This window comes from Podarcis liolepis (assembly GCF_965112155.1).
Source record: "Podarcis liolepis genome assembly, chromosome: 15".
In the NCBI taxonomy this organism is placed as follows: domain Eukaryota; kingdom Metazoa; phylum Chordata; class Lepidosauria; order Squamata; family Lacertidae; genus Podarcis; species Podarcis liolepis.
The window spans coordinates 28,646,818-28,659,934 of NC_139566.1; the positions used below are offsets into that span (position 1 = coordinate 28,646,818).

The window sequence follows — 13,117 nt, forward strand, 5'->3', positions numbered from 1 at the left end:
TAGCTTCACAGAAGTGGAGCTGTGTGCCCAGTGTCTGACTGCTCAGATCTAAAGCCAGTAGTACTTAATTAGGTACTCTGCTGCAAACACCACAGAAGCTGTGCAGCACCAGGAGTCCCCCACAAAAAACCCCCCCGAAATACGAACCTGCAGAGCCAGGAAGCGAGCCTTCAGCCAATACACCCGAACCACGAACTCCAGCCAGCCCTCCTCAAAGAGGTCTCGCTGAGAAGAGGCAAAGGAGAGCTGTAGCAGATCCCCCAGGAAGTGGCTGCCAGGGAAATCAGGGCCAAACTTCCCGTTTACAGAGCTGCCTGCAGGGCCGTTCCTTGGAGACACTGAAACAGTTTATTTCACATTTCAGCCCAAGGTTCTAGGCTGAGAGCTCAGATTCTTTGCAGCTCAAAGTCTAAACAACAGCAATGGGAGCAGAGAACCCCAAGATCTGCACCTGAGAGAAGCCGATTGAGGAAACGTAACAGAGAAAAATTTGCATTGGGTTTGCTTATGAAGCAGTGAACCCCAGAAGCTGCCCTGTCCTGCTCTAGCTCCATCTGACCCAAGTGGCTTGGGACTCTCCAGTCTCCTCCAACCTAACGTCAATGCCAAAAGGTCAACTTGGGAATGTCTACGTGCAAACCTCAAGATCGACTACCAGGCCCAGCTTCTAAGCTCAGGCACGTGTTTCCTGTGGGGACTCGTATCTCACCGGAGGGAGTTTGCAGGGCCTTTCCTCGGAAGAAGCACTTGCTAACACCCAGTGCTCACTCACCCATTGAGCTCTTCCCTTTGGTCAGCAGCCACTGGTCAAGCTGCAGCTCCATGCAGGACAGACTCATCAGCATCATATCCTAGAGCAGAGACAAAAGTGGGGGGTGGAGAGAGGAGGGTTAGGAAGGCATCAGGGGATTGGAGGGGGAATCATTTGCAATTTGCACCTCCAGCGGAAAAATCCTTCTTATGAGAATAAGTAGCGTTGACTATAGTATTTGTGAAAAATCAGAAACAGCAGCAGAAAGACATTTTGCTGCAGAGAGAGGAAGCATCAGGAGGCAACTGGCCCCCTGGCTCGCTTTTCAAACCTTTATCACACGACACCTAAGAAAAGCTTGATCCTAAAAAATAAAGGAAGCAGAGGGCAGGTAGTGAGCATCTTGCCAGCTAAGTTTGTCCTGATGGGAAAAGTTTGTGGAGGGATTTACTCCCAACTGTCAATCAAGATACAAACCTGGAGCCAGTGGAGGTCCTAGGACACTTTTCCCATGGGAAGGGTGTGCAGATGGCCTAGTAACAACCTCTGGGTAGGTCCCAACCAGTGAAAAGGAGTGCCGAGCATTATCCTCCTGCCTCCAATCACTCAGTCATAGAACACTCCCTGATGCTACACCTCCAGTTAAACAGCATCTTGGGAACCAGGGCTGGGAAAAGCTCCCACTCATGAACAGCAGATTTACACTGATTTTTCTCCAACTCTCCATTCCATCAGGCTGTGGCTTAGGAAGAAGCTGGGCATGGCCCTGCTTCCCCTCTCCCAGAATTATATCCATCCCAGCCTATCACTGTAAGAACTACTATGTAGCTTTACTGATGCTTGGGTTTGTCTTCTTCCTCCTCCCTCTCCATTCCTTTTTCCTTTTGTGTTGTGTCTCTTAAGACTGCAAGTCTGCGAGGAGAGACTTTTTTTTTTTGACAGTATGCAAGTCACCCTGAGAGCCTTTTCAGCTGAAGAGTAGGATAAAAACAACAGCAAAGAAGCAGAGACATGTTCTGCGGATCGTAACCCATGCCTGGCACCATGTCTCTGGCTACCAGACACAGCTCCTGCTATACAGGAACTAAGTCTCTCTCACACATGTACCCTTTAGAGGTGGTGCTTGGGTGGCAACAGAGCGAGGTCACCTCCAGAAGTATTTCCTTACCCCGATGTGCTCGTTGCGACAGTCCCTTAGCAGCGGATTGGGGAGGCTGCTGCTGTGCTTCCTCCAGCTGTTGTAGATGTTCAGCACAACCTCAGCCAAGCCCGGCGGCCATTTCACAAGGAACTTCAGGCTGATCACTTTCAGGTACCTCATCATCAACTCAAGGATGCCCCCGTTGTTCAAGTTAGCCAAGAGGAAGTTATGAACATCCTGCTTCTCTGGAAGAAAAAAGTTAACACAATGTGCATGGAAAGAAGCAACCACTTCTCCCCTCCCCAGCCTCCCTACAGTGAGGTATGAAGCAAACATTCTGTGACATCAGAGCAGCTCACCCAATCCGTCAAAGGCTTCGCCACAAAATTATACTACAGCTTCCAAATATTGGATCAAATTAATGAATTCAAATGTAATCCTTTTTGGGGGACTCCCTCAGCTGAAACACAGAAGCCAGGGAAAGTCCCTACCATACTCCATGCATGTTGTTGAGTCACACGGCATCCTGTGGGTGCCCACATGCTGGAAATTTTCCTCCTTGGCCTCAGACTGGACCTCATAGTTGCTGAAAGGACCCTCGTCTTCTTCTGGGTCAGGTTTCCTCAGGCTAACAGGAGAAGCAAAACAAAGAGCAAAGCAAAGCATCAATGCTCTGGACCTTGCCAGCCCCTCACAAGGCAGACATCAAAACACACTCCTGTTATAGCAACTTTACAAGAAACATGCAATTCGCAGAAGCTAGATTTATTTTTGCAACACACCAATCAAAGAGGAGGGAAGCACCAGTTCCTTGTAACTGCTGACAATATTGCAGGGATCACGAGAAGTTGTGTCCAGGAGAAGGCAGGCAGCCAACCCCAAATCAGCACAGTACTGCCCCAGCAGCTCATGCAGGAAGCCCACTGAGATGGTGGGCCTGCACCAAAGCTGTGCTAGAGGGGTTTTTGCCCTAGGTGAAGCCTCCAGAGGGGCGCCATTGAGGCTCCCAGTCTCTGTGCATGTATGTAAATGTGTGTGGCATGTGTGTAACAAACTGAATCTTTGACCTGGGTGAAATAAAGCCTAGTTTCACCCCTGGGTGGGTGGGGTGCAGAGCTCAGCAAGCTTCTCTGCTATTTTTTCAGAAGCACAACCACCAATCTTCCTTCCTCACCGTGAAGGAAGGAATTTCACCAGCAGCTCCTGGAAGTCCACCTTCTCTTCCTTTTTGCACTTGGTGTTCCGCACCCGAGCCGACCGCCTCTTGGCTGTCTCGCCGCTGTCTTCGGGGATTCGCTTCCGCTTCACCCCTTTCTTTGATCTGTCCCCCACGGAGGCATCCCCTAAGAAGAGCCAGAGAACGTCCAGGTATCAAACTCCTGGCCCCAGCAAGGACACACTTGATCAGGACGGCTTCCCCTGAACTCTGATTTGCAGAAGGCAGAATTCCTGTTGCCACAGAAGCCAAGTAGGGGGAGCCAGAGGAGCAGTGGCAGCCCAGAAGACACCTTGCCCCACTCCCCAAAAAGGTGGCTGCTGCACCAACAGCCACTCCATAGCAGCAGCAACATCATGACCACACAGAATCTCTCCTCCCCATTCTCCAGGCAAATGTCCTCCAAAAGCCCCTGGAAGAGAAGCTTGGCTCGTCCACCTGGGAGCTGCCTAGCAGTTGCCACTTCTGCCTTCCAGACTCTCTTTGCACCATGGACAGCACAAGCCAGCCTATCATAAGCATCCTACCACTTCTCCCCGCAGAAGACCAGCTCTACTTCCACTTTATTAATTGGTCCATGAAGAACAGAGCACAATGATTCAGAAACCCTTCAACATCCACCAAGAGAACATATTCATGTAATGCATCCCTCACCTGCAGGACTGACGGATTCCAGAACACTTGGACTGGGAAAGGTGGGCGTCACTGGTGTGTATGTTAGGAGTGGCTCCGTCACAGGCATCTGGGGATTGGTGCTGACGGGGTTGGGCTGTATAACACTGACAGGAGCAGAAGTTGCCGGGACGTCAGAGTGCTGGTCTAGATCTTGGTACTCCAAGAGGTCAATTCTCTTGCCCAGGCTGGGCCGAGGCGGCTCGCAAGTGGTCAGGTGTTGATACATGGCCAGTAAGCTCTCCCCGAGACACTTCCACCTGCAGGACAGCACATGACAGACAACCAAACACAAGCTCAGCTCTCACCCAGGGGCGAGGACAGGCAATGCTCCCGTCTCCTTGCCTTTATGCCACATGCAGAAATAAGGAGAACGTTTGGGAGCAAGGCAGCCGTTTTCCACGTGGGACCAAAAGCCAATTGTTCACAGGAATCATTAAGGAAATATTGCTTTAAGTTCGCTCTACAGTTGTCAGAGTAAGTTTACACGCAGTTAAGACCTACGTGAAAAGAGGGATGGGCTGGACAAGCTTCAGGTCTGGCTCCCTTTTTCGCACCAAGAGTGCCTGCCTCTTCCTGCGCAACTCCAGAGCTTCCTCGATGATCGTTCTAGTCTCAGACGGACTCACGTTGACATTGTGGACTGACAAGTCACTGGAAAAACAAAAGAAGCAGCAAAGCAGCTGTTTAGATGCTTCCGTGTCATTTCATAGCCAGGCAAATTCCTTTAAATTGAGCAAAATTTAAATTACCCTGCTGAAAGTAAAATAGCTTAATTACTTGGACACCCATTCAACAGCAACTCTGGAAGCTGCATGTCAACAGCATGATGCCTACAAAATGGTGGGTTCGTTGTGGCACTCTCTGCCTTTCCAATATGGGAGAAGCAGCTTTAGGTCACAAACAGGGGACAGAACAAACTTCTGGGAACTGGCAAAGAGGCTGCATGTCCTCACTTTGAAATGGAAGCTTCTGCCACTATTCCTTCTGATGCGAGACAGAAGCATCAACATTCTTTACCTTCAATTTTGGAAGAAACTCACCCTTTGAGGAACATCCTCAAGGAGTCCTTCCTGAGGCATGGTTGCTCCTCAAAGATCTTCTCCTTAATGACCAGCCCTTTGCTGTACAGGCAATCCCTCTCCAGAGCTTTGCAGATGAAATACAAGCAGGCTGAGGGGAGGAACAAAAGCCACAATTTAAATTCATCCTAAACTCTTTTTCCATATCGGAAAGTCACGTGCATCCCAAAGGAGCATTCTGATAGTATACAGTGATGTGGCCTTCCTGGAGCAGGTGGGATATGCTAAGATCCAATTTGGCATGTTTGTAAACAGAACTAATGAATATATCATTTCATTTCACATGCTGTATAAATACCTCAAAGGTTTTTCCAGTAGCCCAAAGTGTTGAACTAAAAATATTTGATGGGGGGGCACATAAAACAGTAAAGTACACCAAGTATGGTGACTTAGTTTATATTCAAACACATTGCCAAGTTTTTATTTGAAAATTATTTTTTCCTTAAGATGTAAAAAATGTATGTTCAGACACATCAAATCAATACCAAACATTTCTGTTACACAGAGCAAGCCATAAATAATGGCTTACTGAGAACACAAGTCAATCATGCCCACTTTGCCCCACCACACTGACACACGGAAGAGGCAGGCGCACGAAAGAGAGAAACCATGGCCCCTAACTTAAGAGTTAGGGCCGAACCAAGGATTGTGGTTTGTTTTGCTCCCAGCTAACCTTGTTCAGTAAGCCAAACACATTTTTTGTAGGGCCAGCCTAGGAACTGAGAGCTGCCAGACCCTGGCACTTTGTGTTTTTAGTTAAAGAACAGCTTTTAGAGGGCTTCTCACCTTATGGTGTTGATGCCATTCCCTTTATCACCAACATGCAAGGAATCATTTTCCCTTATTGGTTAATTATTATTCTTTTGGCTTGCTATGTTAAGACTGCTATTGTCCAACTATTGTTTTAAGAACTGTTGTTTGATCTTGTGTTCGCATCTTTTTATATAATGCATGTTTTGATTTGTAAACTGATTTACTGTATAGTCTTTTTTTAAATAGAGATTATAGATTTTTTAAAAATATACATATAAACAGTAATGAACAATATCCACCCTCTAGCCCTCAATAGGAAATGACTAAACTACCAACAGCTTATCTCAAAACAAAAGAGTTTGCTATCAGGCTATTTTCACCCTCCCAACACCCCAAAATTGAGCAACACCAACCCAAGCAATCCAAAACAGCAACTCCAGCAGCTGCCTGTACCAACAGATGTAATGAGCTTTATTTGGAAAAATAAAACAAAATGAATACAACTTACTTGTGTAGTCACTGAGTGTGTAGAGAACTGTAATAAGGTTATCTAAACAAGGCCAGTGGTCTGGATTACAGGTGAGTCCTTCTTCAAAGGCATGGCGTGCCAGAGGCAGGCGCATCAGTCTGAGTGCCACATGCCCAATCTTATACCACAGGTTGACGTCTGTCGAGTCTAGCATTACAGCCTGGAAAACACATTATATAACAATACACTTTTACATACACACACAAGTGTAAATTGTACCCACAACGGAACCTGGAAGTTGCACTAACAGTTTGGGGTTACAAGGCTCTAGTGTAAGAGTGGTGAATCCTGGATCTGGCCCACCAAGCCTCGGCCTTCCTCGTGGCTGAGTGTTGCGGCTTAGCCCCCCAAGATCCTCTCTGCTGCAGCATTAAATGCATGTGAGGCAGAAACTCTGGCCCTGGTGAGTGTGAAGGAGAGATGCCTGTACCTCCAAGTAGAACTCCATGGCCGTCTCAAAGTCATCACGCTGTGCTGCGAGCTGAGCTAAGTTTTTGTAAGTAGAATACTTTAGCATCAAGCCCGGGTGCTTTAAGCCCTCCCTCTCATCACCAGATGGAATTGCCTGAAAATTGTAGACGAGAGATGCAGTTTGAGATAAAAACCTTCATTAATAACACAGAATGATTACAAACCCGCAAGGTGCCAGCGTGCATCATTCCGGAGCACCCAAGGGACTTCCAAAAGCAAAGCAGACACTGTTGTAAAATACAATCAGTATCAAATAGCCCACAGACCCACTACAACAAATACTGGGGGGGGGGGTTGCCCTCTCTCTGCTTATTAAGAAACGCCAGAGGGTTGAAGGCCCAGCGAGCTGCTTAACCACCTCTAGAAATGGAAATCTATTATCCAACCACTCAAATATTCATGCATAAGAGCAGATGCTCTGCACGCAGCAGAAGACACAAGGCACCATCTTCAGTGAGACAGGGATCTCAGGTAGCAGCTAACAGGGAAAGACCCTGGAGAGCCCCCAACAATCAGTGGAGATTGTTGAAAACAAGCAGCTTTTTAGCGAAACAGTATCTACAGTCTAAATTCTTCTAAAAATTGAATAATCCTGATGCCCACTGAGCTTACAAATGCTGGACATGATTCAGCATGTATTTCACAAAGAGATGCTCTGACATTTGCCCCCACTCAGGAGCTTCCTCCCACTGGTATGTTATTGGTGGCTCACAACCTGGCAAACTTGGGGCCATCAAACTCCCCGAGCCTCAGCTCAACAAGAGACCTTCTCATGATTAAGCCTGAGATTGCTGTAGGTCTCCACAAGGTGAGTGCTTGTAGCAGAGAGAGCGGACCACACACCCCACACCACCTAGTAGGAGGAAAGCTTTACCCACATTGATCCCATTTCACTGACCTCTCGCAGGAGGCGAGTTTCAAGCAGTTCATGGTAAGCTTTGGCAGATTCTTCGAAGAGGTCATGTTTCTGAAGGTCCAAAGCTTTATGGTACAAGGCAAATGCTTCTGCTTCCTAGAGATCAAAATTGACATTCTAATTAACTGACTTTGCTCAAAGCAGAAGAAAACACCAGCTCAGGGTTTACAGCAGAACTTTGCTTACTTGTGCCTCCTTTGTCTGTGTTTTGTGGCTTTTAAAGGTCCCTTCATGGTCATCTTCAACAGTGGAACTGGCATTCAATGCTGCAATCCTGATCTAGAAGTGGGACAAAAAAGCAGTAGTGTGTGCTGCTGATAAATCCATTGCAATGGGTGGTCTCTAACTTACTACCAGAATTTCAGCAGTTTCTCCCTCAAAACACCCATTAACAAATAGTAGGGGCAAAATATGGGACATCAGTAACCATTGTTGAAGGAAGAGAGCCAGAGGGAAGATACAGCCACCTTGTCAGGGAATAGTGAAGCCATTTGGATTACAGTTATTAACTTCTCTGTGGAGAGTTAACGCATAAGTCCAATAGCATGCACCAACACCAGATTAGAATACAAAGGGGAAAGAGAAGTGGAGTTCCCACATAAATAGAAGAGCAAGCCAGAAGTATCTATGGGGAAGCGGTATCCAGCTTTCACTGAGACATGCCACCACAACTTTTTCTAAATAAAGGAGTCAACGGCTACTTTACCATCTTTGAAGACTCAGTGTTGCCATTCGCCACCTCTGTTGGTTCAGTTCACTCATGAATCTAAGGAGCAAAACCCACATAATTTATTGATCAAACTAGAACCGTCTGCCCTGCAACAGAGCACATTGCCACAGAAGGGCAAATGCTCGCTGAAACACTGAAATATTACTTCCAGTTGGATTTAAAAGAAACCCTGAGACATCCCAAACTAATAGATGTCTATTAGTTGAGAAATGCAAGAGATTTCTCAAGCTCCTGTTATGGGAAGTAAACGACATGTGGAAAGCCAGAGCGAGCTTGTGAAGCCAGAAGAGAAGGCACCAAGCTGGTGCATCTACAGATACTCCCAAAACAAACTGAGCTCCCTTCCCATCTCAAAAATGGATTTAGGAAGAGTGTCCATTTACACAGAGGAAGCACAATCCTTTGGGCGTCATACGTATATGAACAAAAGGCCCAAACCAATGCTTTTATATACCACCATCAATATAATGTCACCCAAGCAAACAACAAGACAACAGAGGCTGGCCCGTTACAGCAAATCAGAGAACCATGTCCACCCAGCACAGCACTGAAAGGGCAGCTGCTCTCCAGGATTTGAAGCAGGGAGTCTCTCCCACCCCCAACTAGGGATACCAAAGACCTGAGTGCCAGTCCCTTCTGCGTGCAAGGCACTGTGCAAGCCTTTCGTCCATGCTGCCCAGGGCTGCGGAGCATGGGATATGCCAGCAGGCCTTTGCAGCAGAACCAGAGCTCAAGAGGCAGGACAGCAGCACCGGCAGGAACTGAGAAAGATACCGGCCTCTTTGCCCATCCACTGGCTGCTCTGACTGGCAACAGCTGTCCAGGCTTGCAGAGTGCAGAGCATGGGTCAGGCCAGCAGGCCTTTGCAGCAGAACCAGAGCTCAAGAGGGAGGGCAGCAGCACCGGCAGGAACTGAGAAAGATACCAGCCTCCTTGCCCATCCGCTGGCTGCTCTGACTGGCAACAGCTGTCCAGGCTCGCAGAGAAGGCTGGGGCCCAGCACCTGCAGGCTTGAGGAGCTGAGCACTGCAAAGCCAAGTGCTCTGCCGCTGAGAAGCTTACAAATGAAATATTGAGGGGAAGGGGAGGGGCGCTTCATGGCCTTTTAAGACAGGAAGCGGGAGAAGGCGAAGGCTTAATGAGCCTTCGGCTGACACAACGCCCTGGCGGTGTCTGCCACCGGGCTCCAGCGTACCCCGCCCCCCACTTCCGGGGCGGGTGCAAGGCCTGACTGACAGCCAGGCGGGGCGGCTCAGCACCTGAGGGACGGAAGAAGGGCCCGTATTGCCGCCCACCGGTGCCGCCAACGCGAGCTCGAGGACAGGCGGAAACCCAGCAGGTGCGGCGGGCCGGACGCGTCAAGTCAGCGCAGGCTGTACCGGCTGGACTCCCGCCTGTCAGGGCGCCGAGCAGAGCCGGGAGGAGGAGCCGCCGCCGCCGCAAGCAAAGCGGCTCCTTATTGGTCCGCGGCGGCCGCCCAATAAGGAAGCAGGATGCTGTGTGGGGGTGGCCTCGAGGGGAGGGGGCGAAAAGAGGGCGTGGTCTCCACCGAGGCTGCGCTGTGTGTTTTCCCGCCAAAAAGGCCGCCCTAGACCCACCCAATAAAAAAAGAGAGGGGCTGTTCCGCCGTGAGACGACGAGGCTCGTGACAGCGGAGTGTCTCAGCATGGAGACATTGACAGCCCTCCTTGGAGATGCTGCCGGAGGCGTGATGGTAGCGGCTACGCCTTGTGTATTTCCAGAAAGAGGCTCGTTGCAGGTTCGATTCCCGGCGTAGGGGACACCTGCATATCCCTGCATTGTTGAGCCCCCAAACGAGATTTGGGGCGCTGCCCCGTTTGCAGCTGTTCCCCAAGCCGTGCAAAGCTACTTTTAAAATGAGGCTGCATTTTAAATTGCATTTTAACCTGTATTTTAAATTGGAGCTTTTTTCCTATTATGTTTTTACTGTAATTTTACTGGTGTTAGCCGCCCTGAGCCCGGCTCTGGCCGGGGAGGGCGGGTATAATAATAATTATTATTATTATTATTATTATTATTATTATTATTATTATCTCCGCAGCCCAGCCGGAGCAAGGCCCGCCTGCTGCTGCTGCTTCCCTGTCCGAGAAGCGCCAGACCCCAGCAAGGGACCGCGGCCCCGCCTTCTCCCGCCTCGGATCTGCCCTCTTGCTGAGGCCAAGGGCGGGATCGGAGCACGGGAATCATACTCCGGGGCTCCACCGGACCCCGTGCTGCCTGCACGGACTGGCAGCATCCGGGGCTCGCCCTTTGAGGGAACCCCGACAGGGTTGCTGCTTGCCAGCCCTTAAGGAAACCGTCTCCGGGGAGGGGAGGAGAAAACGGGACTCTGCCCGCCGTGTCCCGCAGCCGATCGGCTCCTCCCAGCGCCGGGAGCCGCGACCCCGCCTCGAAGGGGGCCGGTCTGGAGGGGGCGAGTCTCCCGGCGCAGCCAATGCCGAAGTCCGGAGGAGGAGGAGGCAGCGGCGGCCGCGCAAAGGGACCCGGTACCCGGTAGCCGCCGCCTCTCTTGAGCCGCGATGCCTTTCGTGGAGCTGGAGACGAGCCTCCCGGCGGCGCAGCTGCCCCGCGATCTGCCGGCCAAGCTGTGCGCCGCCGTGGCCACCATCCTGGACAAGCCCCAGGAGGTGAGGGGGCGCTGCCGGCCACCCCGGGGGCGCAGGGATCGGGATCCCGGGTCCTACCGGCCCGGTAGAAACTCATTGTCCTTTTTCCCTCCTCTGGGTCTCAGCGGGTGAACGTGACGGTGCGCAGCGACGCGGCGATGGTGCTGTCGGGGTCTGCGGCTCCATGCGCCCAGCTGGTCGTCTCCTCCATCGGCGTGGTGGGCACGGCCGAGCAGAACAAGGGCCACAGCGCCCGCCTCTTCGACTTCCTCACCAAGGAGCTGGGCCTCGGCCCCGACAGGCGAGTCTGGGCCGAGGGAGGGAGGGAGGATCAAGGCCTGGAAGGCGAGGGAGCTCCTGGCAATCCCGAGCGCCGCCAACGCGCTCTCCTTGGGTGACCTCCAGCTTCCAGAGAGAGCCCACTTCTCCTCCCTCCTCGCCACCTTTCCTCTATCGGGGGAGGAAACTTATAGTCGGCCAGAAGAAACTGCTCCCAACCCCGCCTCAGCACCTTTTGACGAGCTGTGACTGCCTCCTCCTCCATAGGAGCAAACTCCTAGGGGCCGAGCGGTCCATGGGCGTAGCTGGGGGGGGCAGCTCCCCCCAGATCAAGTAAAACAATGGGAATACTTAACTAACAGATCAATCATATCCGTTCTGTTTCCCTAACGGAGTTCTCCCCTCCCAAAAAAAATCCTGGCTATACCCATGGAATAGGTTTGCGCCCCCCAATAAAATATTTGAGGGAAACAGGCAGAGGGCCTTCTTGGTAGTGGCACCCGCCCTCTGGAACACCCTCCCACTAGATGTCAAAGAGAAAAACAACTACCAGACTTTTAGAAGACATCTGAAGGCAGCCCTGTTTAGGGAAGCTTTTAATGGTTGATGGATTACTGTATTTTAATATTTTGCTCGAAGCTGCCTAGAGTGGCTGGGGAAGCCAGATGGGCGGGGTATAAATAATAAATTATGATTATTATTATTATTATTATTATTATTATGAGGGGGCTGCCCCCCCAAGCGGATGGGCATTGCCATTCAAATAGGGTGTGTGCACCACACTATGTGATCAATTATGCAGGGGCCCCCATATTTTATTCAAGTTGGCACCTGCTGCTCCCCAAGCATTCAGGAAGAAAACCAGCCCCAGTGGTGCCCTCTTCCTGGGCAAAGGATGCAGAGTACAAGGCAGGGAAAGGATTGGATGACACTTTCTGTGGCAGGGGCTGCCACTGCCGTACACAACCTTGGGTGCCTTTCTTCACCACCTGCCATGACTTTCCTTATCCTCTCCCACCCCCACAGGATCAACATCCGATTTTACCCACTGGAACCTTGGCAGATTGGCAAGAATGGGACGGTCATGACTTTCTTGTGAGTTGGCCAAAGATCCCCGAAGACCAGTGCCAACATCCCTACCAGCTCCGGGGACCCCTCTCTTGGGGGAAGGGGAGTTACTCATTTTCTCTTCAGACCCACTTCTCGAAAAGGTCATTTGCAGTCCCACTACCCTTCATTTTGCCTGAGCTCCCTCTGCTGCAGTGGGAGTTCTCTTTTACGTGTCTTTGTTTTCTCGAAAAGCCATTGAGTCCCATCCCACGAACAATTAAAAAACACGTGTTCACTTCCAGTGCTTGTTTCTTGAAGATGAGACTCAGCCTTCTGCTCAGCCATGACTGCAGGGAATATAAGGCTTTCGGCCACCCACAGTTATTACCATGAGGGTCAGAAGGGTTGTTGTAAAGGCAGGAATCATAATTGGAGAGAAGCCAAAACAGTCGCTGCAGCTTTGTCTCTGATCCAGGATTTCCTCTTCCCCCTCCCCTTCCAAAAGGGCAATGAAACCTCAAGGTTATTTTTATGCTCACCCTTTTACTGCTTACCTTTTCTTTAAAAAGTAAACTGTCCACTTGGTAGAGCTGGTCAAGGTCTCTCCTGTGCACAGCATTATGCACTAATCCCCCATCCCCGCAAAGTGTTTGGCTGCTTTAAAAAGGTAAAGGGACCCCTGACCATTAGGTCCAGTTGTGGCCAACTTTGGGGTTGCGGCGCTCATCCCGCTTTATTAGCCGAGGGAGCCGGTGTACAGCTTCCGGGTCATGTGGCCAGCATGACGAAGCCGCTTCTGGCGATACCAGAGCAGCACAAGGAAACACCGTTTACCTTCCCGCCGGAGCGGTACCTATTTATCTACTTGCACTTTGAAGTGCTTTCAAGCTGCTAGGTTGG

General features: G+C 50.5%; 2 protein-coding genes across 9 annotated transcripts in view; one reads left to right on the forward strand and one right to left on the reverse strand.

The window, feature by feature from the left end:
* Window positions 1-9,658, reverse strand: part of CABIN1 (calcineurin binding protein 1) — a 56,766-nt gene extending 47,108 nt beyond the window's left edge. For 4 of the 7 annotated variants that reach the window (XM_083478408.1, XM_083478405.1, XM_083478407.1 and 1 more), the window contains exons 1-14: window positions 9,521-9,658; window positions 8,238-8,297; window positions 7,718-7,810; window positions 7,514-7,627; window positions 6,575-6,709; window positions 6,124-6,304; window positions 4,824-4,953; window positions 4,285-4,434; window positions 3,763-4,040; window positions 3,067-3,235; window positions 2,384-2,520; window positions 1,920-2,137; window positions 773-851; window positions 148-338 (exon numbers count right to left, since the gene is read on the reverse strand). In XM_083478408.1, the coding sequence (XP_083334534.1) occupies window positions 148-338; window positions 773-851; window positions 1,920-2,137; window positions 2,384-2,520; window positions 3,067-3,235; window positions 3,763-4,040; window positions 4,285-4,434; window positions 4,824-4,953; window positions 6,124-6,304; window positions 6,575-6,709; window positions 7,514-7,627; window positions 7,718-7,810; window positions 8,238-8,240 (1,878 nt within the window). In that variant the 5' untranslated portion in view covers window positions 8,241-8,297; window positions 9,521-9,658. Of the gene's footprint in view, window positions 1-147; window positions 339-772; window positions 852-1,919; window positions 2,138-2,383; window positions 2,521-3,066; window positions 3,236-3,762; window positions 4,041-4,284; window positions 4,435-4,823; window positions 4,954-6,123; window positions 6,305-6,574; window positions 6,710-7,513; window positions 7,628-7,717; window positions 7,811-8,237; window positions 8,298-9,323; window positions 9,460-9,520 lie in introns of those variants that run through there. The other 3 variants (XM_083478409.1, XM_083478406.1, XM_083478404.1) reach the window with 1 other exon arrangement.
* LOC310695001 (D-dopachrome decarboxylase-like) lies at window positions 9,462-12,518 on the forward strand. Of its 2 annotated transcripts, none has more exons than XM_083478963.1 (4): window positions 9,462-9,600; window positions 10,324-10,909; window positions 11,014-11,189; window positions 12,194-12,518. In XM_083478963.1, the coding sequence occupies exons 2-4, from the start codon at window positions 10,802-10,804 to the stop codon at window positions 12,264-12,266; spliced, it is 357 nt and encodes a 118-aa protein (XP_083335089.1). In that variant the 5' UTR covers window positions 9,462-9,600; window positions 10,324-10,801; the 3' UTR covers window positions 12,267-12,518. The 2 variants fall into 2 exon arrangements, with proteins under 2 accessions (XP_083335089.1, XP_083335090.1); XM_083478964.1 differs by having other exon boundaries at window positions 9,530-9,623.
* The last annotated feature ends 599 nt before the right edge of the window (window positions 12,519-13,117 follow it).

Coding starts and splice junctions, on each gene's coding strand:
- LOC310695001 (XM_083478963.1), top strand. CDS start 10,802: ATGCCTTTCGTGGAGCTGGAGACGAGCCTCCCGGCGGCGCAGCTGCCC. Junction 10,910..11,013: donor TCCTGGACAAGCCCCAGGAG/GTGAGGGGGCGC, acceptor TCTGGGTCTCAG/CGGGTGAACGTGACGGTGCG. Junction 11,190..12,193: donor CTGGGCCTCGGCCCCGACAG/GCGAGTCTGGGC, acceptor CCACCCCCACAG/GATCAACATCCGATTTTACC.